This window comes from Enhydra lutris, unplaced genomic scaffold, assembly GCF_002288905.1.
Source record: "Enhydra lutris kenyoni isolate GAN:26980312 unplaced genomic scaffold, ASM228890v2 scaffoldscaffold42, whole genome shotgun sequence".
NCBI lineage: Eukaryota > Metazoa > Chordata > Mammalia > Carnivora > Mustelidae > Enhydra > Enhydra lutris.
Genome location: NW_019154126.1, coordinates 12,042,226 through 12,068,979, shown reverse-complemented (window position 1 = coordinate 12,068,979; position 26,754 = coordinate 12,042,226). Strand labels below are relative to the sequence as shown.

Genomic DNA, 26,754 nt, shown 5'->3' with positions numbered 1-26,754 from the left:
TGATGATGGTGATGATAACAGTGATGATGGTGGTGGTGGTTTTGATGGTGGTGGTGATGGTGGTGATGATGATGGTGATGATAACAGTGATGATGGTGGTGGTGGTTTTGATGGTGGTGGTGATGGTGGTGATGATGGGGATGATAATGGTGATGATGATGGTTTTCATGGTGGTGGTGATGGGGGATGATGGTGGTGTCATGGTGGTGGTGATGGTGATGATAGGGATGATGATGATGGTGGTGGTTGTGGTGTTGATGGTGGTGATGATTGGGGATAATAATGGTGATGATGGTGTTTTTCGTGGTGGTGGTCATGGGTGGTGGTGGTGGTGATGATGATGGTGGTGGTGATGATGGGTATGATAATGGTGATGATGGTGGTTGTGGTTTTGATGGTGGTGATGATGGTGGGTGATGATGAGGATGGTGGTGGTGGTGGTAGTAGTGGTGAGTATTTAGATTAGGGAAGCTTCATTCTTTGCACAATAACCTATCTTCCTGGCAAAGGGGATTGTTCCCCATAGTGCAACTCTGTACATATAAGGAGAGGACAGAATAACTTGCATCTTGACTAAGTTCTGTCTACAGCCTTGTTTATGGAACTGTCCAAAGTACGGTTCAATAATGAAAAGATGTGCGGGGCAAGGCACACCTTGGTTAGTGTAGAGAGATTCAGCCAATTACAGAGTAATCACTAAAGTAAAAAGAAAGAGAATTTTCAAGTTAAAAATCTAGAAAGCATGTTTTATATTACTCAGTAGCAGAAGTAGAGACGGTGTTTGCCGTAAATGAATTTCTTACATAGCAAAGCCATATCACTTTGTCAGAGGGGACACTTATCTGTTTCTGTTCAAATAATGTAGAAGAATGCAGTGGCCTATGACAGGTTTGATCACATTGAGAATAGCATACCAGCTCTGTTCATTCCTTCATTTGTCCCAGACCTTATGCCTTGTCACTGCCTGCTGTGCTAGGTGACACTCTCCCATCTGATCATTGTACCTGATGTGTCTCAAGCTACTTTTCCAGGGGCAGCATTCCATTGACTCCTCACACCTGGGTTTGAGTCCTGGTATCTCTAGGCACTGGCTTTGAGGTTTGGGCAAGTTCTTGAACCTTGATGAGGTCAGTTTCCTCATCTGTAAAATAAGGATAAATACTGATAATACAGATATGTATTTGTATTTGTTTCCTATTGCTGTTATAACAAATTGCCACAGAGTTGGTGGACTAAGACTACACAAATTTATCTTACAGTTCAAGGCAGAAGTCCAGAAGTGTGTCTTACAGGCTAAAATAAACATGTTGGCAGGACTATGTACCTTCTGTGGGGGTCTAGGGAGAACATGTTCTTAGCTTTTTTAAGCTTCTAGAAATTGTCAGCATTCCTTAACTCACATCTTCCTTCTGTAATAGCATCACTCCAACCACTGCTTCCAGCATCCTATCTCCTCTGATTCTGATCTTCATGCCTCCCTCTTATAAGGACCCTTGTGATTACATTGGGCCACCTGGGTTATCCAGTATCATAGCCCCATTTTAAGACCCTTAATCTAATCACAGCTGCAGAGCCCCTTTTGCTATGTAACCCAACATTCATAGATCCCAGGGATTAAGACATGGATATCTTAAGGGGGCCATTATTCTGTCTAAGTGCTGTGAACATCAGTGATATGTTTTATGTTTGACACATGCACACATACAGTTTGTTCTTAGTGATATGCTTTGCACCAAAAAAACAAAAACAAAAACAAAAAAACATTGCTCACTTCCCACAATCCTCTGATGTGTTTATGATCTGCCCTATTGAGGGCACTGGCTCTGGATTATGTTCTCCTTTTGTCAACGCACCTTTTTTGACTTCCTTCTTCCATGATGTTTTTGCCTGTTGAAACATACTTATCCTTTAGGGCCTGTGTCAAGTTCCCCCTTCCCCACGAATGAGTTCCCTGATGTTATATATGAATGATCTCTATAAAGAAAAGTTCCTTGACCAGCCTCCCCCCTTTTCTAAAAACACTTTTATTGGTGAAGGTGTTCAGGCTAATTGTGAACCACGTATGCAAGGCTGATTCATACCAGCGAATACCAGCTCTATTTAGATATCCAGATACCCCAAAGGGTAAACTTCACCATGTAATGGAGACATCTCCTCAGTAGGGTATAGCTAGTTGGGCCGAGTAAGAGGATTTAATTAGTTGGATAGTCATTTTGCATAGATGATTTATTGATAGCTCTTATTGTCCTTTTCTAAAATTTTCTCTACTTCATTAAATAAGTTTTAATGGAAAAATAGTGCATGTACATAGTAAAGTGGATAAAAAGGAATTCTCCTCATTCTTAGGCCTCTTCCTAGAGGCAACAGTGTAATTTGCTTCTTGTCTCTTTCCAGAGATTGTGTGTGTGTATGTGCAGTGTGGGTGCAAATGAGAACATAATGGGCACTTTGCTCTACTCCTTCATTTTTTTCCCTTAGCAATATATCTCAGGGATAATTCTACATCCACACACATAAATCTATTTAATTACTTTAAATGGCTGCATAATACTTCATTGTATTTTTAGATTGTAATTTACTTAGCCAGTCCCCTATTATAGATATTTTGAATATTTCCAATGATTTGCTATTTCAAACGTTTGAATCTTTTTTAAGATTTTATTTATTTATTTATTTATTTAAAGGATTTTATTTATTTATTTGACAGAGATCACAAGTAGGCAGAGAGGCAGAGAGAGAGGGGGAAGAAGGCTCCCTGCTGAGCAGAGAGCCTGATGCAGGCCTCGAATCCCAGGACCCTGAGATCATGACCTGAGCCGAAGGCAGAGGCTTAACCCACTAAGCCACCCAGGCGCCCCAAGATTTTATTTATTTATTTATTTATAAAAAATTTATTTGTTTATTTGACAGAGAGAGACACACACAGTGAAAGAGGGAGCACAAGGAGGGGGAGTTGGAGAGGCAGAAGCAGGCTTCCCACAGAGTGGGAAGCCGGATGTAGGGTTCTATCCCAGGACAGTGGGATTATGACCTGAGCTGAAGCAGACGATTAATGACTGAGCCACCCAGGCACCCCTGATTTATTTTTAAGTAATCTCTGCACCCAGTGTGGGGCTGGAACTCTCACGCCCCTGGGACCAAGAGTTGCACATTCCACCCAACTGAGCCAGCCAGGGGCCCCTCAAACTTTTGATTTTTTTTTTTTTAAAAGATTATTGATAGGCCTCCTATTTTTTTTTTTAATGTAGATATAGCCAAATGTCCTTTTAATGTAGTAATTGTTATTATTATTAGTTTTTGGAGTTCAGTGTGGGGCTTGAACTCATGACATGACATCAAGACCTGAACTAAGATCAAGAGTCAGATCTTAACCAACGGAGCCACCCAGGTGCCCCAATGTAGTAATTATTATACCAAATAAGGACTCTTTTTAATGCGGGATCTTGAAGAACTAATTAAAAAGGATATTGCTATGTGAGTTTGGCTGGCATAGAACTTGAAGACTTTTCCATCAAGTTACCTATTGATCCACCTGCCTTTAACCAGAATTAAAATAAAAATAAAAGACTGCTTAAAAAATCAGAGCTTTCCAGGGGGTCCCAAGGAGTAGGGATGGCCATGTGAGAGCGGGCCAGCTGGGATTATCTGAAAATAGCCACCCCAGCTTTGCTATTACTAAGGTGTTGCCTACCATTTGATGATGATGTCCTCCATCCCCTGTAGAGGAATAGGTATTTGGCATTAGGAGGACATTGGATCGTTGTAGTGGTCACAGGCTTAGTTCCGATCTCCTTACTGTAATGGATGGGAGTGAGAGAGAGGGCCACTGTGAAGAGCCACTTCTGTAGGGAGAATCTTTGTCAAACGGGAGATCTGTGTAGACCATAAGCAGATGTACCACCTGACAGGTCTGCACAATTGACAAAGAAAGATGGCACATATCCTGGGAGTTCCAGTTTCGTCCAAGTCCTTACCTTGTTGAGGAACAAGAATTCCTGTCCCCTCAAAGGCCCTTCTAGCTGGACTAAGAATCAGATGAACATGAGACAGAGTAATAAGAGAGAATAAATTTTTTATCCCTGCAAAAATCAAATGTAATAGGTGTACATACAGAGAAGCCACATAGACATGGGAATTCCAAAGGCAGGCAAAATGAGGTGTGTAAGTCATTCTGAACTAAGGAGAAGGGTAGGGGCCTGGGACCTCAGGGGAAAAGGATGCATTTCCCAGGGTGATAAGAGGAGCAGAGGTTTGGTAAGTAGCTGTTTGCCCTGCCGTATAAATGGGTCACTCAGCTCAAATTTACCTCTGTTACTAATCTTCATTCTGGGAAAGACCCTCAATTTAGATTCTTCCATGTGGTTAAGGGAGGGACAGAAGTTTTTCTTGAGCCTGCAAGGTGTCAAGTGCCTTCAGTTCAAAATAATCCGTGTGCCAGAGTGGCACATTTTGGGCGGGGTTGGGGGGGCCCTGTCCCAAATCCCTTTAACCCATATCATCCAAGTGAAATATACCCTTGCAACAACACATCTGTGGCTCCCATGGACACTTTATGTGCCTTTCAGTGTTGCTAGCTTTTTAGCTGTGGCTCTAGGAGACTTTGTAATCCCAGAAGAACTGAGTCTTTTGTCCTGTCCCCGCCTCCTGGAACCAGGCTTCCTTGAATGCTCCCTGTTGTTGAGCTAAGGGAAAAATGACTGACATAGTCACGCTCCATGTCAGCCTTTCACACGTGACTGGGAAAGGCAGAGATAAAGTATGAGGCCCCGTCAGAGAATCGAAGGGGAAAAGGTGTGCCGTGCAACAAAGCTGGGGCCTTCAAATATGGCAGTATGCATTCACTTGGAATTTATTTGTCTTCTGCATTTGGATCAGTGAAGCAATTAACAGTAAAGATTTCGTGCCACAGGAAAACCTCAAGAAACCAGAGATGTCACACACAGTGACTGTGCTGGCATTTTGACGCCTTCTCCTGTGACAGGCGTTGTCATAACCCCAGCTGTTCCGGTGGTTTCAGACACAGGGACATATTCAGAATGAGAATTGATCCGGGCAAAAATCAGGCTAATGGTATGAATATTTAAGAACGTTTCATCATGGTTCTTGAAGCTATTAGGAAAACTTGCTAGTCATTGTGGGATTTACCAAGTTGAAGAGGAAAATGGGATTTTAGAGTGACAAAGAAGAGCTATTTTCAGAAGAAGCCTCCCTATTTGTCTGCATAACTTACTAACGTTAAAGATAGGTCTCTAATTTGAGCTGGTTGGTGAGGCATGGGTCCAAATTAATAAGGGCCTGACTTATGGATTATTTTTTTAAGAAATGGAATTTTGATACTTTTAGCTCAGGCATTAACATAAACTAACATATGGCTTTCAGTGTAATTGCCAAGTGGAGCTTTTAGAAGACACACTTTAATGAATAGACGTTCTGTCTAAATGGGATACCAATTTTCATGTGTGCATATTTATTCTTGAAGTATGTGAAGGCAAAACTTTTCCTTTTGCCCCCCCCCCCTTTTTTTTTTCTTTTTTCCTATTGTTTTTCTGCCTGGGCATGGCTTTCTTAAGGTCAGTGGGCTGAATTAGCACTACAAAATGTTATTAGTGGCGTGTGAGTTAGTGGAGATAGTAGACCAAAGAGTACTATACTCTTCGTATACTCCGACCAGAAAGAGAAATGCCGCTTCTGAAATGGTCTAATTTCTGCCTGGAGAGTTGCTTATACTGTCTGACTCCGCTACTGTTTTTAATCTCTTCGGATCCTCTGGGGTCAGTAAGCTAATTATTAGAGTTAGCAGACAGGTTTCCTTATTTTAAGACTTGATTCTGGTCTGGAACAATAGGTCTGAAGGCACCTATTTCTTAGATGTTCTAGAGCCAAGGATCGCCAAGTTCATTTTTCACTGTACAGTGTTATTTTCCCCATTTTTTTCTCCCTTCAGCCCTTAATATTGTCCTGGCCTGACACTGGGGAAAAGAGTATGCTTAGCGGAAAAGAACATTTTAATTTATGTCCCGAGGCCTGGGGGTAACGTCTGTCTGCCCAGTCGCCCAGCACAGTAATGGTCATAGGCCAGAGATGATGGTGTTCACACAGTTAATAACACAATCAATCTGATTTGTATGTAGAATGACTAAAGAGAACGAGAAGGCAATGATCCAGTAATAGCTGACTCTGAGCTAATAGGGCAGATCATTTCAGCACCATCTGATTATTTCTTGGTCTAATTTGGGATGGATATAATTTTGCCGAGCGATTGGTTTCATGGACTATCGTGAATCAAAGAGACAGCTCTAGAATTCCTGATTCTTGCTCAAAATCAGAGGCATCTGTCTCTTTCAGGTGTCACCGGTTCAATTGGATGGACACTGGTGGAGCATCTAAAATGTGCAAGTCACTCTAGGTTGTTGGAGGCTAAGTGTGTTTGTCCATCTTGTGATTAAATTACTATTGTCTGAGAAAAGATTTTATTTTGAAATTATATGCACTTAAAGCAGCCAGCACATGCATTACCTTTTTTAAATACTCTCGTATTTGTTCTTAACAACTTCAGGTTAAAGATCATTAGAAACTGGGAAAGCAGAATTCATAAATCCTTATTTTTGATTTTTATGGTAATAATTGGTAGTGAGTAGGTGGTTAGTAGGCATAGCTCTGGGCATGGCTTACTTCTGACTTCTTGTCCCCCTTATCCATGGGGGCCCCCCAGTGGATGCCTGAAATCACAGATAATACTGAATGCTCCTATCCTATGTTTTTCCCTATACATGCATGCCTGTGATAAAGTTTAATTTATAAACTAGGCACAGTCTAATACAGTAACAGTAAAATAGACCAATTATAACAATACACTGTAATGAACATTATAAGAGTATAGTCTCTCTCAAAATATCTTCTTGTGCTGTACTCATCCTTGTTTTGGAGCGAGATGATGAAATGCCTACGGGATACGATGAAGTAGGTGAATGATGTAGGCATCGTGACAAAACGTGAGGCTGTGTATCATCATAAGGAGAATCTTCTGCTTCTAGGCCTTGGTTGATTGTGGGAAATGAACCTCGGGAGAAGGGGGTCAACTGTATATAGAAGCAGATCTGGAGGTAAGGCGCTCTGAATGGCTCTAGGAATTTTTTTTTTTTAACAGTATGCAGGTAGATTGCTATCTGTAGTTCACAAAACCATTAAATGCTGTATTTTCAGTAAACTCAGAAATGTAAGGAATTCCCAGAGCCCTGCCCCCTTAATTTAATTGCCCTTCCATTGGTCAGTTGGAGTTGGAATCATTTCCCTCAGGCAGGACTGGATATGTCCCTTCTCCCCTCAGTGGCATGGGGTGGATTGGGGGCACTTTCTAGCAAGCATAGTCTAGGGCATGAAAGATCCACCATTAAAACGTTGGGATTGCCTTCTCACAGCTGACTAGATAAAGCAAGAAGAAACGGCCTTTTTCAGAGCCATCAGTTATAATGTTAAAGCAGAAGCCCTTGTTTAGAATTCTTTAGCCAATATAGAAAATGTGACATTTCCCCGAATCTTAGAAATGCAGCTAGCAAAACATTGTTTATTTCCTCCTGAGTGCCTGGCTTACAATCAGAGTAAGCTGCCTCCAGGTGATGAGATTTTATTTGCTTTGAAATGTGGAAGAGAAAGGGGAAGGATTCAACTTTGGTAATTTGTATAGCTTATCTCCAGGAGCTGAAAATACGTAGCATTTCGAGAATAACTTTTTGTTTGACCTTTCAGTAATTTGTCACAGAGATTTAATTTAGCTGGGAAATTGGTGTTTTTTTTTTTTTAATGGAATGTTAGTGTTCTTTAAAAATCAAATAAATATGTTGTTACAACTCAAAGAAATGCAATCTTTAAAATGCTGGTATTTTTATTTCTCCCATGAACATGTTTTTCCAAAGTCCTTAAACCATCTAAAAACCTGCCCTCTCCTCTTTCTTACCAAATTTGACTTATTTAACTAGGATGAAGGTTTACGGGGAGAAATGTCATATCCCAATGTCACAAACTTAATACTTTTACCAGTCAGGACAAACCGTGATCTCAGGATTCTTCAGCTGGAGAATATTACTTAAGTGTCCAGGCACACAAATGTGTGGTTTAAAATATATCCAGGAAGACTCAAAGAATTTTTATGCTTTAAGAGAAACCTTTGAGGTTCCTTCTGCCTACACTAGCATAGAAATGTGGAGGAACACTTCGTGAAGGAGGAAAGGGACCGTATCATTTTCTTCAACATGGAGTAGGAGGTCATTTATTTTGTGGGTCTGTGGCACGGGGAGATGTAGAAAGCTAGATAGAGAAAGAGAGTAGAGCCTCCAGTGATGTGATCACCAGAATTGCCTCGGGCACCAGGATTGTTAGGTAATGGAGACACAGAAAGAGAGTGGCTTAGGATGCCTGCTGTCACCTAGGCAAGCACGTAAAGAACCACAATGGCAGGTATCAGTATAAGCCAAGCACACGAGTGGGAAGGCAGTTGAGAAAGCCTTCAAAGAGAGGGAAATATACCAGCGGGGGGCCTTTAAAATATAAATGGAATTTTGCCAAGCAGAAAGATAAAGGAATGGCGTTGACTGAAGTGGAAAGGTGGGCAGGATTTGAAGCAAGGCCAGGGGTATGAAAGGGCGTGGGCGTGTTTGGGAAACAGCCAGCTGACTGATGTGGTTGGGTGGCGGGGGTGTGTTTGTGTTGGGGAAGTTGGCTGTAGAGTGGATGAGTCCGCACAGCTGGGATAGGGGTGGAGGAGAGCTTTGAGAGCCATAGATCTCTTGTGAAGGAGTTTCAGCATTATCTCGTAGACCTGAAGCCTCGGGGTCTTAGGTAGGGCAGACATAACTAGATCTTTGCTATAGAAAAGTAATGCCAGGATCCGATAGAAGGAAGCAGGTGGGAGGCAGGCTTGCTGGGTGCAGAGGGCCAGGATGGAGTCCTGGAAACAGTCCAGAGTGAAAAACCAGAATTTGAGCCAGTGCATTGGTGGAGGGATGGAACAGACGGGAATCTGAGAGTCTTAACTGAGACTCGAGCATACTTGGTGATGGAGATGAGATGAGGAGGAGTGAAGAAGATGGGTGTCTAGGCTGGGTTACTGAATTGGTAGAAAGGAGAAAGAGCAGAGGAGGAAGTTTTGGGATACAGATGCTGTTTTTTGCTTTGTTTATGGTGCTGTTCAGAGGCTAGGTGGGAGGTTGAGCCAGAAGGCCCTTGCAAGCAGCTGGAAGGATGAGATTGTCCATGAATGAGATGAAAATTTAGATGAAGATAAGGGGGACATCAGGAGACAGGGGTGGAAACTGGAAACAACTGATTTTTCATGCAGCAAGTGTGGAGTCCTATGAAGGGAGAGCTGAGGATGCAGCCTGGGGGAGCACTGAGGTTTGATGAGCGGAAGGGAGCAGGTGGAGGTGGAGACACAATGGACAGGAGGTAGAAAGCGAGAACTGTGTTGTAGATCCACGAAGAAGTGGGTTTTAGAAAGGGGGCCACACAAGAAACCAGTCAGATGAGCAGCAAGAAGCAGCCATTGGATCGAGCCCTAACCCTCCCTGGGGTCCCAGACCACCTGTTTCCAGGCAAGTGGTGGCGGTTGCTGGTGGGGGAGTCCAAGTGCAGAGAGAAGGGGCCCTGGGCGAAGGCAGAAGCAAACTGCCCTTTCAAGATGCAGGTGCGCTCAGTCTGGCTGGAAGTCTCTACCGTTCCGTTTTAGATGTGCAGCTGATACAAGGCAACCTCCTCTGACCTCTGTAGTTTTAAAATTGTAACTCTCTGTCCCCACTTGTGTTCCTAAGAATTTATTTCATTGGATTGTCTGAAATCTTTACGGACTCTCAGATCATTGTTCTTGCCATCCTCCTTCCTGCTACCGGCCACCTCCCAGCTTGCCTCCCCCTCTCCCGCTTCCCCTTCCCTGCCCCGCCCCGCCCCAGCCCAGCCCAGACACACACATCACTTTATTGTGTAATTACATTGAAAGTGCCCAAACTCTTCATTCATGTGTTTCTGCTCCTGATGTTTTTAATTAGCTGCCCTGCAACGGGGGAAGTGTCTTCAAGTGATTTCTATTTATTGCAGGAACAATAACAATTTATGCTAATCTTATATCGCCTGAGAAGGCCAGAGAGCTTTGTCATTGGAAAGCTTGAAGAAGGTAAATGCACATTATTTGGCTAAATGAAGAGGCGAGGAGGTGGATTTGCATGGTGGGAGGGTTGGCAGCTCACCCAAAGGAGGGTGACCCTCCAGGCTGTCACCCCCGCCCCCACACCTTGCTTGAGAGCCAGACTCCCTGACAGCAGTGTGCATCAGCCCAGGATAGTGTATGGAAAAGGACCACGCAGGGGTTAGGAAACCTAAATTTCCTTTTCTGAACCCTACTACCTATGCGACTGAGCCCCAGCTTCTCTATCTGCAAAATGGAGGCGACAGTCCCACCCTGTACACTTTTTGGGGTTGCGGCAAGAATTGGATTAGTTGATGAGTGCCAAAGCGGTTTGTGAATGCCAAGTGCCACACGGCCTCTGTGATTACTCATTTCTTTCTCCTTTAGGAAGGTAGTGAGAGAAAAGGTTTATGGAATTTTTTCAGCGCGTCCATCCCAAGGTAATGCCATTGAGTGGAACCAGGCAGATTTTTAGTTTTTTTCCTATAGTAAATCATACATAATATAAAATATATCCCTTTGACCATTTGTAAGCATGTAGTTTAGTGGCATTAAGTCATTTCACACCATTGTGTAACCATCACCACCATCCACCTCCAGATGTCGTTTCTCTTCCCAAATGGAAACCCTGTCCCCATTAAACACTGACTCCCCATTCTCTGCTTCCCCAAACCTGGCAACCACCATTCCTCTTTCTAGGTGTGCATTTGACAGCTCTGGGTACTTGTGTAAGCAGAGTTGTATGGTACTTGTCCTTTCAATTCTGGCCTCTTCCCTTTAGTCTAACGTCTTCAGGGTTCATCCACGTTGTGGCAGGGGCCAGAATTCCATCTCTTATATGACTGAGTAATCACAGTCCATTGTATGGATAGACCACATTTTGTTTATCCGTTCATCCGTTGATGCATATGTGGGTCATTCCCACCTTTCGGCTGTTGTGAATGATGTGGCTATGAACATGGGTACACGAATATCTGTTTGAGGCCCTGCTCTCAATTCTTCTGGTAGCATGCCCAGACCTGGGATTGCAGACTGAATTTCAACCTGAGAGAATGGGACTGTAACCTTGGCTTTGTGACTCTACTGGGGAACTGTTGATGGAGACTCCTGGAGTCATGGCGGGCATCCTTGGCCATCGGGGGCCTGTCTTGTGTCCTTTCATAGGTAACTTGTTGTTAAGCCCCAGCTGCTTAGCACGTGAAGCCCCTTATGTATTGATGTCCCACTGTCCTGCCCTCACCCAGGGTTGCAGATACGTCCATCCCTCCTAAAGTCAGGGACAAAGACAGAGAGCCCTCAATCCAGGAGTGGCAACAGCCCACCAGCACTGGCTCCCATGGAGACCCTAGTCCCCTCCTTCTCCTGTCCTGGGTCCAGGGGTCAGTTCATACATAGAAACCTCACTTCCCACTTTGTTTTCCAGGAAGGGAAGAATTGGTTTCCTTTGGTGAAGTCTGTTGGCAGTGAATGTCTGACTCATCTCATCCCTTTGAGAAATCTGTTGTGCGTTTTTCGTATTTATATTTCATAATCATTGTTCTGGTTGGTTCTAGAAGGTTTCTGTCTCTGTGAGGCACATGGTACTGTGAGGGAGAATCCTACTCAACTGGTGATTTTGGATTTGGGCAGATCTTTGTTCTCTTATTCTCCATTTGGTTCTTTGGTGGAAAGCCGATCTTCTGCCCCTCAGGTTTATATAATTACATAGAGACATGAAGGTAGCTGAGCTTCTTCTCTCGAGTTTATGTTCCAGAAGGAACGCTGGCTGAAGACTCACAGTTAATTGCACTAAGTAAAGTGAATTCCTCTCACTGGAAGGGATTTTAAAATACATACGTGTTTGTATTTTCTTTGGTCTGTGATGGAGGCATACCCTTGTCAGATGGGTAAGGAGAGAAAGAGAAAAGTACATTTTCCTTGCCTGATCATCTGTTTGATGTTGGCTGAAGAACAGAGACCCTGAGGCTCGGGGATTGGGATGACCTTGGTCCTTCTAGTGGTTTCTTTTGATACATGACGGTTTGTCTCTAATTATAACTGTGTAGAAGCCATGTGTAATGTCTCTCTGAGGAAAAAAGAGTTGCTCCTTGAAGTCTAGGGACAGGAAGTGACTCAGTGGACCACAGTTTTTCCTTGCTCCGTGTGCAGAGTCCAAGTTACTGGGGCCTGGAGTGGGCAGAGCCTACTTCTGTTTCAGGCCTCAGGGAAGTTCTGCCCCACAGGCCGAGTGTGGGACCCAGGCCCTGCCTACTGGCAGATGGAGGAGGTGACAGGGGTTGGGGACACAGTGGCCACTGAGGCGCTGGGCTCTGAGGCTCACTGACCACAGGGGTCTTCTGCAGAGAAGTGAGCCCTCTGACCCCAAATGTCCAGGTTGTATTTCCAGTGTGTTATTCTGCCTTTGCAGAGTTCTCTTCACAGTTTCCGGCAGAAAGGTCTCCCCCACTCAGGGCATCCTGTATGCCTTTGTTTCAGAAAACAACTTAGTGATAACTTTCGGATCCCGACCAATTAATTGACCCCATGTCGTTACCACGTGTTACACCAACTCATACTTCAGTTCTATCTTTACCTGTCGGCAAGAATTAATTGATGTTTGTGACAGGCTCTGAAATTTTCTTGGAATAGAGGGGCCTGTGAGCTATCTAGAAATTTGAGCATTACTTTCTTGCTTACTTGGGGGTGGGGTTGCTGGCCCTGGAGGTGGACACGAATTTTCTCTGCAGGAACCAATCTGGGAGCATCCAAGTTTGCTCTGAGGTGACTGCCACCATATTGTTCTGCAGGGGCTGGGAGCTGCGCCGACTCAGGCAGACATCCCCGTGTCCCCTTGCACGAGGGCGCTTTGCGTGTGTGCACTGGTTTGCCTAGAGAAGTCCAGTATGGAGTGATGCTGGCCAAAAGGTTGCAGTCATGCTGGCAATTGTTGTTACTATTCCTTAAACCTTGGGAATGGGATCGGAGGAGACCCCGGGGATCCCCAACTCCCGAATCTAAGCCTTCTTCTTCTTTTTTTCCTTTGTTTACAGTGGGGCATTTTCTGAAGTGGTCTTAGCTGAAGAGAAGGCCAGTGGCAGACTCTTTGCGGTGAAATGCATCCCCAAGAAGGCGCTGAAGGGCAAGGAGAGCAGCATAGAGAACGAGATCGCTGTTCTGAGAAAGTAAGTGCCCCAGGAGACGACCTCCTTCCCCCACCACCACCTTCGGATTCTTTGGGTCCCCATCCAGGGGAAGGAGAGGGCGCCAGGGGCAGGGCGCCTGGCGGTCAATGATTGGAATGCTGGAGGGGGTGGGTGCTCTTACCGATGACTGACATTCCTGTGGTGCGTTCAGAGCACGTTGTGTGTATCTCTATCTATCTATCTATCTATCTATCGATATCCATCTCATCTCACCCCTTTTGTGGCAGCCATTGGAGTTACGATTTCCAAAGAACGTACCAGTCAGGTAGACTTGGTTTTGAACTCACGCTCACTCGGAGACCTGGGGCTGGTCACTGAACTCCGAGCCTTCCCCATGAACAGCAGTTAAGAATCTCTCCCTCATCGAGGTCCTCAGGAGGAAGGGAGGTGGTACCTAAGCAGCGTTTCTAGGGCGCTTTCCACGGCACCTGCTACGTTGTGAGTCATGAGTGCTCAATAGAGGGTAGCTAACGCCATCTCCGCTGCTCATACTGTTTCTGTTGTCTTGTTGTCGAGGCTTGATTTTACAAGCAGGAGATGAAGCTCAGAATAAAGTCACTTGTCCAGTGCTCTGTGGCTCCTAGGGAGCAGAGCATGGAGTGCCAACACCACCAGAGTCCTTTGCACACTCTTTAATGGGTCTTCTGCTTCCTGCCACACACATGGCTCCTGGCATCCAGCAAGTTCCACAGAGAGCACTGTTCAAGAGCTTTACCTCTTCGTTGGGTTTTAATTTTGTTTGCCATGTGTGCCTAGAACTGAATCAAAATCCCGCCTCCAGCATGGTGACACACACAGAGCCATTCTGATGTGGCTGGGTCCCCCCACAAAAGTGATGTCTTAATGGGGTGCTGTCCAGTCTGTTCCCTGTGTCGCCACGATCAAGCCATTCCCCTGTGTCTCACAGGGTTGGGGGAACAAGCCCTTATAGGGTACATGCTTTTGCATGTTTGGGGAGTGTATCTGAGCATTATGCTATGAAATTTTTAAGAGCTTCTATTAATAAAGGATGTTAGAAATATCCTTGAAATGTTTGGGGTTTGGAGTTGGCACAGAGCAAGAATCTGTGCACAGATAAGCAAAGCAGAGTGGGAACAAGCCTTCTAGGGGCTCAAAACAAAATGTTACCTACTCACATTCCTCCTGAATAACCCACCTCTCCCACTTGTCGCTCTGGGACCCCTAGTGCCTGCTGAATGATGTTGTCTTGCCCTTGGTACAAACCCAGGGCCACCAACGTGGTCAGGATGGTCTGTCCTGTTCTGCTGTTGTATGTGATACGTGTTCCAGAACAAATGGGTCTCAACGGCTTTTTGGTGGAAGGATTTTTGCTTATTTGGTTGTTTGGTTGGTTTCTAGGTTCACTGGATTATCTATCTGGGACCCAAAGAGTTTCAGATTGTCCTGGGGAGGATTGCATGAAATGATCCTGTGGAAGAGAATTTGGGACAACCAATTACTCTAAGTACATTAACATCAAGCAGGAAGACACCATGTTAATGAAACATCTATTTAAAGTGCTCATTTTTCAATATGAACTCAGCACTGGGGGAAGAGGGCGTTTGCTGGGTCTTGCAGCCACACTGCAGATATTTGACATTTCAGATGGAATTCTGAGTGGGCCCAGAACCTTCCAGAGTGTTGACCGTGGGCACAGGGGCTGCCCACGGCCGAACCGAGAATGGCACCTTTATTTTTAGGTGACTCCCTCATAGGCTTCGAAGCCACAAAGCCAGGGAAGTCAGGTTTTATCCTCAGAGTTATTCTGTGTCTACACGGGCAGGGTGGGGGCAGACAGAGACTTCAGAGGCCAGCCTTGGTTTTTGCTATGGTCATTCTGCTCTAATTAGTGTCTCAACCTGCGCCTGTGTCAGTAATCACTTCCCGGGAGAGGGCATTGAACAGCCGGGCGGGCTGGAGTTTGGAGTAACTCATTTTGGTCACTTCTCACTATCAGCTGTTGAAGTGCCTTGAAGTGTGACCCTTCTTTCGGGAATAAAGAACAAAGAAATGATTTCTCAAGGGGTAAGAAGGTGATAAATCTCCCATGCTGATTGATTAATTGATTGATTGATTTGGGTTCTCTGCCAGTGATTTATAAGTGGGAAAACGAGGCAGTTACACATCTTAAGCAGCCAAAAGCAGGGGCTCCTGGGTGGCTTAGTCATTAAGTGTCTGCCTTCGGCTCAGGTCATGATCCCAGGGTCCTGGGATCAAGCCCTGCATCGGGCTCCCTGCGCAGCAGGAAGCCTGCTTCTCCCACTCCCACTGCCCCTGCTTGTGTTCCCTCTCTCACTATGTCTCTCTGTCAAATAAATAAATAAAATCTTAAAAAAAAAAAAAAAGGCAGCCAAAAGCAAAGCATACAAATGGTAAAGAAAAACAGTTTTGGAAAGGTTAGAGTGGCATCGTCACAACATTCAAACATTTAACCAATATTTCGTAAATTCCTATGATTCAGGTGGCACTGGCACTGCTAGGCACCGAGGTTGGAAAGATGAGATATCATTCTGGCCTTCTGGGAGCTTCCAGCTGTGTTATAAATAAGTATGATAATGTAGATGCCATGAGAGAAGGTCTGACCAGGAGCTCAAGGTGCAGGCTGCCCAGTTCTTCCTTCGGGGAGGGGTGTGAGCCAAGGTTGTATTTTGCTGGGGGCAGAAAGGGGGTTCCTCAAACCAGGAGGGGGCCACACCAGCAGAGATCAGGGGATGGGAGGCAGGCTGGTGTGCTGGGAAGTGACTCATTTGACTATGGCAGACTGTTCAAGGTGAGGGACAGAGACCTGAGGTTGGAGAAGTTGTATGGGGGTGATCGCATACCCCACTTTGGACTTTAAACATCATTCTATAGACAGTGGGGGGGTCACTGAAGGATTTTAGTGGAAGAGCGTGATCAGGATTGTTTCATTAAGATTATTGTGGTGGAACCCTGGATGGGTCTGAGGGGGTGAGACTCAGTGCAGGGGAGTGGTTTGGAGGCTGTTGGAGGAGCCTGGGAAGCAACGCTTTGAAACAGGAGCTGTGAGCTAGGATGGGAGAGACAGAAATGAGGGTGTGTAAAAAATGTAATGCCTAAGACTTAGGGATCTGGAAGAAGTGGGGAGAGGGTTGAGTAGAGATAGGATTCCAGGATAACCCTCAGGTTTCTGATTGGGTAACTGAGATCAGGAGTGTGAGCAGTGGAGGGCAGGTGATGAGTTCTGATTTAGACACACTGAGTTTGAAGGTCTTGGCATGGCCAGGTGGGGATGGCCGCTTGACTAGCTAGGTCTGGAACGTGGCTGTGATCTGGACTTGCTGGATATTAAAACTTTCCGAAACCAATAGAACAGAAAACTTTGTGATACTTTCCATAGCTAAATCATTTAGATGAGATTGCAAAGAGACCTGCTTTATTCCAAAATTCTGCTATATACCCCAGCTATTTGTGTATTTCTGGGCCATTTTTCATCGAAGCAGGCCCGTCTGAGCATGGCTTGTCCTGCGATGTGCTGAGTTCATTGCAGGGTGAGAGATTTATGTCTTTCATTGAATAGAAGTAATGTAGCTAATTTATCCTTAAGCATGTCTTCATACTTGCTCTGAAAATAGTTCTAAAATGAATTTTCTACTTGATAAGTGGATATGAAGCCAGGCTCAGAGGGAATAACAAGTGACAAGCATCATGGTGGACAGTCGCTCCGGAGCAGAGCACTGCTGGCCTGACTTTGGCATCCAGGGGGCTGGATAGCTCTAATTCCATGTCAGTTTCTCTAGCAGCATGGCTGGTTTTCGACCCACGAATGGAGACTTTTGTGCCTTATGGAATATCATATGTGATATCATCCCCTCATTGCATTATAGAGCTTATGGTTTTTGTGCTATTATTTACTTAGAGGGCAGGCACTACCCAAATCTCATTTCAGGGCAACACACAAGACATTTTGTGGAGAGGGAGAAAGGCAAATATACAACCAGGCTGCATTTAAATGAGAGATGAAGAGAGAGGGAGATGGAAAACAAATGTATCTAGAGGATCCCTTTTCCTAATGGGGGGGGAGGGGACTGAGGCTCAGCTGGGTTGCTGGGGCACCATCTGAATGAAACATGGCCCTGGAGCTCAACATGCTTTTCCAGTGCATACTTTGTAGGCTGCAGAGATTATCTTGCTGTGGGGGATGGGGGTGGGTGGGAGCAGGGGCAGGGATCTGGGTAGGACTGGCTTTTAAATTGGATGTTCTCCATCTGGGTACACTGGGGAGTCTCAGTTGAACATCTTTGTCATTTTCTCCCTAAATCAGTGGCTCTTCACCCACATTAAAATCACCTGGAATGCTTTTCAGAACATCAGATGCTCAGGCTCCATCCAAGACCAACTACGTTGGAGGTTATGGGGAGTGCTGCCCCTGCTCCCCACCTAGCGATTTGGACACTCAGCTGGCTGTGTTGAGAGGAGAATCTTGGAGCACTGAAAAAATAAAATTAAATTTAAAAAAAGAAAAAAAGAAGAAGAGCTGCTTAGGGCCCTTTCCTTCTAGTCGCACTGCCCAGGGGGTAAAAGTGCTCTTCTGTGCCCAGCAGAGTGGAAAGATGTGTCCACACACAAACACGCCAGACAGTGCTTCCTTTAGGTGAGAGGTTTCTCTTAGAGGAGGGAACTCAAAGAGCTGGATTTCATCGGAAGCAAGGGAAATTGACTTGAGCCCGCTATCCCGTTCGTGGGGAGAAGGCACAAGCCGCTGGCTGGGCTCGAGAGGGGCTGCTGGCTCTTTGAAGTGGGCAGAAGAAAGAGGGGGAGGAAGAGCCATTCTTGGACTGAAGAAGCTGGTGTCGGGGTTGGTCAAGGCAGCATGACTCAGTGACGGGGGTACACAGTCTGAAGGGGATCGAAGCCACTGAAGGGGGCAGATGCCAAAGCCCAGGATTCCCTATGGCCAAGGTCAGGATGGGTTGCAGGAAGTGTGGTGAAGCTGGGCCTTCTGGAGAGAGAGTGAATCAACACTTAGCCAGGCACCAGCAGAATTCCAGAGGTTTTGGAGCTCCTTGTGGTAGCCTGGTTCTCTAGTTTTCTTAGACCAGACACATTTCTCTCCATGCAGACTAATGGGGGAGGGGGGAAGGCAGCTTGAGCACCTGAAGGCGAGGACAGCTGGTTTTGTATTAAGTAATAGCCTTCAGAGGAAGGGTTCCCCATAGATGAACTCATTGAAATCTGGCTTGCTTCTGTTCCTGTAGCTTTGTTCTCATGGCAGGCTGGCCCTGTTCACGTGTTGAAATCACTGCCAAATGCCAGTTTATTGTTGTATTAGAGAAACATATGCTTCAATAGAAATTCATTGATTCAGAGTGAACAAAACCACTTTTCCAGTGGCTGAAAATGGCTAAGCTGGTAAAGCAGACACTCAGAGTTTCTCAGGCACCAGAATGGCTTTTGAAGGATCTATGTGAACTATTTCGAAGAGAAGATTCTAACAGAAGGAGACCTTTCCTTTGGAAAAGTCGTTCTGGAATTAAGGACACAGGCAGGAAGTATGAAGAGTCATGGCAAAGGGCATGTGAAAACCCACAGGGAAGGAGGTATATCTTTTATGATCCCAGAACACTTGCCTACCCCAGAAAACCCTTAGTGCAAGGTCCTTAATGTAGAAAAAACATGTCATTCCATTAAAACAGAGGTTAAGGGAGGCACGGTGTGTGATATGGTGGGTGCTGTTGTTGTGTGATTGAACCCACAGTGTTGCCAAGCTTGGAGCAGGCATGTGTGGGGGCATCTGCTGAATGATCCCAGGCCTGCTGGCAGGTGGACACAACCCCCGCGGCCCCTGTTCAAACCAGGCTCTTTGAAAGCATCGAATTCCAAAGAAGAGCTGACTCTCTTCCCTATGGCCCGAGTAGAGACTTGACCTCAGTCTTGCCTAATTTGCTCTCTTGCCCCCTCTTTTGCTCTACACTAAGGCTTCTCTGTTTCTGGGAGCCCTGCGGGTCTGACTCCTGAATGAGGAGACTTTCCTTGCCAGGCAGGCAGTCAACTCCACTTTGGTCAGACCATCATTTGGCATCTGTTGTATTTCAGCTTAACATTGTACGTGTGGTTAAGAAATCAAAATGGTCTATTGCCAACCCAACTGTAGAGCCCGAGAAGCTACATTTCATGCTTCCTAGTGACCTTCACCTGGTACTTTGTGCATGGAAGATAATCTAGGAACATTTTTAAAAATTTGATCTGAGATCAAATTTTTATTATATTGTAATTACATTATTGTTGAGATATGTTATTTTATATCAATATCTTGGGCATGGCTTACAGAACTCCAAGAACAGAGGGAAAATATGATTGGTGGTATCCCTTACTAGAAAGCAGAGATGTTCAAACTAGCCTGAGCTGGCATGTTGGTTTTCCTGTCTGGTATCCACGAACCTCTGGGGCCTCTCCCTGCCTATGGCTTCTGCTTCCCAAACACTGCCTTCATTGTGGTTTTCATGGACTGGCCAGCCTCCCTTTCCTCAGGGCTGGCTCCCACAGCTCTGTGAAATGAGAGCATCAGTGCATGTCCCATGTTAATTCCACACGGTCACCTGCATGATGGAATCCAAACTCTTTTGTGAACAAGCCCCCTGCATTGTGATCTCGCTGTCTCATGTGGACCTCCCTGCTCCCATGCCCCACATCATAGTTGAGGTCCCACCAAAAGGAAAAGGTGATTCTTGAACAGGCGATTCAGGCCTCTGCCTCTCCTTGCCACTCCTGCCTACATCAGTGGGCCATGCCTGAGACTGAGATGCCCCTCCTTGAAGATGTCCGTTTTGATTGTCCCTTCCCTCTGAGACTTTATGGCCCCAGTGTTTACCCTCTGTCCCTTCTGCCACTGCTCGTGAGGCCTGCTTCCTGAATTCAGCCCTGGACCGAAGGCAAGAGGGTAAGGATGGAGGCCAGGGTTGGGTGGGGGATTCAAGGGACAGAAGAAGATTAGAAGCACTGAGCTTGAGTACTGAGGAAGGGAAGAGGGACCAGGGGAAGGAAGGCATGTGTCCTGATTTACAGCCTTCTCTGGCTTTGTGACGCAGAGGATCGCAAGAGTCTCAGCCAACACGGGCATTCTAGAAGAGGCAGGTTTGAGGGGAAGGTGAGTTTCCTATGGCAACAGAGCAGACGTAAATCCAGTCTGGCTGTTCTTACCACCTTTTATACTAAATATATGACTCTGCAGATATTTTGAGTAGTTGAAGAAACAATGTGTTTTATCGCACTTTTCAAGGCCGTGTCAGTTACTTGCGGGCTTGTTCCCAGGCTTTAGCTCCCTGCTACTTAGTCTGGTGCTTGGGGAGTCAACCTCGTGTGGGCTGGTTGGCTGTTTAAATCCCTCTAATAATATATTGTGGCAAATGTTTTCCCCCTTCTTCTGTGAACTTACTGAGCTAATGACTTCTATGGATTTCACTTAAATGATTCCAACAGAAATGTATATGTATTTTGTAACCTAATATTCCTAGAAAGTCAGAAGAGCTTTTATTGGAGGATCACACAGCAGGAACAAGTAAGTACAGGAGTGCTGAGCTAGAGGATAATGGCCAATGCAGAAAAAGAAATAAACATATACTGGCAGCTTGTGGTTACTCTTCTGTTAAACTTTACATTTTGTAAAATTGGTCCCCTCTGCATGGTTTTGGCATTATTTATATGGGCAGAGAAATGGTTTTAGCAAAGTTTTATTTATGATTGATCCTGTAGTTTAAGCTAGGCATCATTTGGTGAATAAATTTTTTTTTAAGATTTTTATTTATTTAACACACAGAGATCACAAGTAGGCAGAGAGGCAGGCAGAGAGAGAAGGGGAAGCAGGCTCCCTGCTGAGCAGAGAGCCTGATGCTGGGCTCGATCCCAGGACCCTGAGATCATGACCTGAGCTGAAGGCAGAGGCTTAACCCTCTGAGCCACCCAGGTGCCCTGTGAATAAATTTTATTTTACATACTTGAAGTTCAAGGTTATCATTGGAATGGTTTAAACAGTCACCATTTTAAAGTTGTATGGCTGACTGACTTCTTGAAGTCAGCTTAAAGATGAGGCCAGAGTCTTAGGTGACTGGTCTGGAGTTTTTAGGATGTATGTAATTAAAGAAATCATTTCTAAAATAGTAGTTGCGTGGCATTTGATGAATGAGATTCAATATTCAATTTTTAGCCACTTGTACTTTCTTTTAGAAAATTTTTTCAGGGGCGCCTGGGTGGCTCAGTGGGTTAAAGCCTCTGCCTTCAGCTCGGGTCATGATCTCAGGGTCCTGGGATCGAGCCCCACATCTGGCTTTCTGCTCAGCGGGGAGCCTGCTTCCTCCTCTCTCTCTGCCTGCCTCTCTGTCTACTTGTGATATCTGTCTGTCAAATAAATAAAATTAAAAAAAAAAAAGAAAATTTTTTCAAATAGTGTTAACTATAGGATTCAGACATGTGATAGGTCTCACTGGGGAATCCAAACACATGCAAGGATATTGCTGAACAAATGCTGTGCTATGTTAGATGTGTTGTCTTCATTCTCGCTGAGGGCTGCAGAATTAGTGTGCTCAATGCATGCATGTGTACAAGTGTTTGTGCATATAAACATGTGTGTGTATGAACATGGATATACACATATACACATATCCACACATGTACATATGCACATATATACACATTTTAAATACATTTTGGCATTTTTATGTCTTTCTACTGAAGAGCAGAAAATTCTTTTTGCTGAATTTAGTAATTACACCCCTGTTAAAAATCTGCTAAGTACCTAAGTAAGATAATAAGACATATGAGAAGCTTTTTGAAACTTTGACATGTTCAGATGTTAGGGAGGATACAATGTTAGGCATTACTACTCTCATGGTACTATGGTAGGAGCTCGGAATATCTCTGTGGGAGACATGAGGGCGGGAACTGGTATATCGATTTCATAGAAGAAGAACCTGAGGGGCAGAGTGTATGGTTTGCACAAATGATAAAGGCATCATTTGTGGGATGCCTCACTTGTGGGGCTTCCTTCAGTGTTTTAGGGTACCCAGCCCTCCCTTCTGTTAGGAAACCACCATTGGAACTTTGGATGAAACAACTAGAAACAACTGGTAGGAATCCTAGCACTTGTAGTAAGAAAGAAATACCATAGATTTCAGTAGATGATAGATGTCAATAGATTTGTTGAAATAGATGTGGGTTAATTCAATTAAGAGACTGGGAACTCTAAAATCAGAATCCAGCTTTTGTCTCAACCTAGTCCCCTGAATTCTAGAGCAATTCTTTTGAGATTTTAAGTAGAGATATTCTCAGGGCACCTGGGTGGCTCAGTCAGTTAAGTGACCAACTCTTTGATTTTAGCTCGGGTCATGATCTCAAGGTTGTGATTTGTTCAGTCACATTGGTTGACTTGCGAATGTTGAACCACCTTTGTATCCCAGGGATAAATCCCACCTGGTCATGTTGGATAATCTTTTTAATGTATTGTTGAATCCTATTAGCTAGGATCTTGTTGAGAATCTTGGCATCCATATTCATCAGGGATATTAGTCTGAAATTCTCCTTTTTTGATGGGGTCTTTGCCTGGTTTGGGGATCAGGGTAATGCTGGCTTCATAAAAAGAGTCTGTAAGTTTTCCTTCTGTGTCAATTTTTTAAAAATTAATTAATTTTAAAAATATATTTTATTTATTTCACAGACAGAGAGATCACAAGTAGGAAGAGAGGCAAGTAGAGAGAGAGGAGGAAGCAGGCTCCCCGCCGAGCAGAGAGCCGATACGGGGCTTGATCCTAGGACCCTGAGACCATGACCTGAGCCGAAGGCAGAGGTTTAACCCACTGAGCCGCCCAGGTGCCCCTCTGCTTCAATTTTTCAAACAGCTTCAGGAGAATAGCTATTATTTCTATTTTGAATGTTTGGTAGAATTCCCCAGGGAATCCGTCAGGTCCTGGGCTCTTGTTATTTGGGGAGGTTTTTGATCATTGTTTCGATCTCGTTACTAGGTATTGATCTATTGGTTGTCAATTTCTTCCTGTTTCAGTATTGGAAGTTTATGGGTTTCCAGGAATGCATCCATTTCTTCTAGGTTGCTTACCTTATTGGTATATAACTGTTGATAATAATTTCTGATAATTATTTCTATTTCCTTGGTGTTAGTCATGATCTCTCCCCTTTCATTCATAATTTTATTAATGTAGGTTAGTTTGGTCAGTGGTTTATTGATCTTATTAATTCTTCCAAAGAACCAGCTTCTAGTTTCGTTGATGTGTTCGACTGTACCTCTAGTTTCTAATTCTTTGATCTCTGCTCTAATCTTAATTATTTCTCTTCTTGTGCATGGGGTGGGGTTAATTTGTTGTTAATTTTCCAGTTCTTTAAGGTGTAAAGAGAGTTGGTGTATTTGGGATTTTTCAGTTTTTTTCAGTGAGACTTGGATAGCTATGTATATCCCCCTTAGGACCACCTTTGCTGTATCCCATAGGTTTTGGACTGATGTGTCTTCATTCTCATTGGTTTCCATGAATTGTTTAAGTTCTTCTTTGATTTCCTGGTTGATCCAAACATTCTTGAGCTGGAAGGTCTTTAGCTTCCCATTGTTTGTATTCCTTCCAAACTTTTTCTTGTGGTTGAGTTCCAGTTTCAAAGCACTGTGGTCTGAGAATATGGAGGGAATAATCTCAGTCTTTTGGTATGGGTTGAACCCTGATTTGTGACACAGTATGTGGTCTATTCTGGAGAAAGTTCCATGTGCGCTTGAGAAGAATGAGTATCCTCTTGTTTTAGGGTGGAATGTTCTGTATATTATCTATAAGGTCCACCTGGTCCAATGTGTCATTCAAAGCTCTTGTTTCTTTATTGATTTTATGCTTAGATTATCTGTCTGTTGCTGAGAGTGGCATGTTAAGATCCCCTACAATTAATGTATTCTTATCAGTATGACTATTTTGATTAACAGTTGGCTTATGTAGTTGGCTGCTCCCATGTTGGAGGCATAAATATTTACAATTGTTAGATCTTCTTGGTGGATAGACCATTTAAGAATGTTGTAGTGTGGGGTGCCTGGGTAGCTCAGTCATTAAGCATCTGCCTTTAGCTCAGGTCATGATCCCAGGGTCCTGGGATCGAGCCCTGAACTGGGCTTTCTGCTTGGTGGGAAGCCTGCTTCTCCCTCTCCTGCTTCCCCTGCTTGTGTTCCCTCTCTCGCTGTGTCTCTCCGTCAAATAAATAAATAAAATCTTAAAAAAAAAAAAAAAGAATGTTGTAGTGTCCTTCTGTATCTCTGACTACAGTCTTTAGCTTAAAATCTAATTTATTGGATATGAGAATCTCTACCCCAGCTTTCTTTTGACACCTGTTGGCAAGAAAGATTGTTCTCCCTCCCTTCACTTTGAGTCTGGTTGTATCTTTAGGTTCAAAATGAGTCTCTTGTAGACAACATATGGACAGGTCTTGTCGTTTTATGCAGTCTGCAACCCTGTGCTGTTTTATGGGAACATTTAGGCCATTCACATTGAGAGTGATTATTAAAAGATAAATTTTTATTGACATCATATTGCCTGTGAAGTCCTTGTTTCTATAGATTGTCTCTGTAAATTTCTGTTCTATGTCGCTCTTGGGTTCTTTCTTCTTTTATAGAACCCCCCCTTAATATTTCTTGTAGTGCTGGCTTGGTGGTCACATACTCTTTTAAACCTTGCTGGTCTTGGAAGTTCTTTATCTCTCCATCCATTTTTAATGCCAGCCTTGCTAGATAAAGTATTCTTGGCTCCATGTTCTTCTCATTTAGTGCCCTGAATATGTCTTTCAAGCCCTTTCTAGTTTGCCAGGTTTCTGTCGACAGGTCTGACCTTATTCCGATGGACCTTCCTCTGTATCTAAGGAATCTCTTCCCCCAGCTGCCCTTAGGACCTCTTGTCTAAAATTATGATTCATGAATTTCACAATTAAGTGTTTGGAGGTCTTTCTAGATTCGTTGATCTTGGGGGGTGTCCTTTCTGCCTCTAGGACACGAACATTTGTTGCATTCCCCAGACTGGGGAAATTTTCATCCAGAATTTGTTCAAGTGTATCTTCTTATCTTCTCTCTTTCTTCCCCCCACTCAGGTATCCCAATAATTCTGAAGTTGGAATGTTTCATGGCATCCTTTATTTCCCTAATTCTGTTTTCATGGCTTCTAAGCTGTTTGCTCCAGGCCTCCTTCTGATCCTTCTTTTCTATCAGTTTGTCTTCTAGATCACTAATTTGATCTTCTGCCTCAGTTACCTTAGTTGTTACAGTATTTAGATTAGATTGGATCTCATTGATAGCATTTTTTAGTTCTGCCAGATCAGCCTTCACTTCCACCCTTAGGGTTTCTATGTTGCCACTAATGGTCTTCTCCAACCTAGCCATTGCCTGGATAATTGTTACCCTAAATTCCCTTTCCGACATACTGTTTATGTCCATATCCAATATTTCTGTGGCAGAGGGCACAATCTCTGAATTTTTCTTCTGTTGGGTGTTCATCCTCCTAGTCATTTTGGTGAGAGATGGTTGAGGGAATGTATAGCTGAATATATCAACCATGATCCAAGCAAGGTGCACCCTGGAAAGTTTTGGAGCAATCGGAAGTCACCACCAAAAAGAAAGAAAAAAAAGTGAGAGACAGAGAGAGAGAGAGAGAGAGAGAGAGAGAGAAAGAGAAAACTCAGCCAAAATGAGCTCTCAAAGTAAGATTTATAAGCTACATAAACAAAAATGAACAAACAAAAAGACTGACAAAAGTAAAAGACAAGGAAAAAAAAAAAAAACCCAGCCAGCCAAAATGAACCCCAAGAATAAGATTTATATAGTACAAAAACAAAAACAAATACATGGAAACACTAATAGGAGACTAAGATGAGAAGATGGTTATAAACCCTCGATGTGGGCGAGGAAGGTTATTTCTGTTATTCCTGGGTGCATCTTGTTATCTTCGTTAAAAGACTCAATTTCCAGTGATACAGGGAAATTAAACTTGTTTATAAATAGGGGTAGTATTGAATAGGAAAAAAAGATTACCTTGAAGCTTATATCTATATGCATTAAAAAAAAAAGAAAAAAAGAAACACAGATATATGTATGAAAAAAATTCAAGTTAAAATTATTATGGAATATGTTGTATTAAACCTCTATTTGTAATGGTAAGTAGGTTAAAAAAATGAAAAGAACAAGAATTGTGAGAACAAATTAAAAAAAAAAAAAAGAAAAGAAAATTTGTATCTATGAAATAGACAGATTTGGCGGCAATACCAGGAGCTTAATATATTGTTTTCCCCTGATATTGGGGTTTTACAGTTTTATGGGGACCTTGTGGTGGTTGTCCCCTTGTTCTTTTGGCTTGTCTTCTGGGGAGGGGCCTGCCACGTCGTTTTTCAGTCAGTCCTGTTTGGGCTGAGTTGCCCTGCCCC

At 43.9% G+C, this 26,754-nt stretch overlaps 1 protein-coding gene across 1 annotated transcript in view; it reads left to right on the top strand.

Annotated features, from left to right (window-relative positions):
- LOC111155531 (calcium/calmodulin dependent protein kinase ID) overlaps positions 1–26,754 on the top strand; it is a 432,128-nt gene that overhangs the window by 141,178 nt on the left and 264,196 nt on the right. The window contains exon 2 of the mRNA XM_022515707.1: positions 13,204–13,335. Coding sequence (XP_022371415.1) covers positions 13,204–13,335 — 132 coding nt within the window. The remainder of the gene's footprint in view (positions 1–13,203; positions 13,336–26,754) is intronic.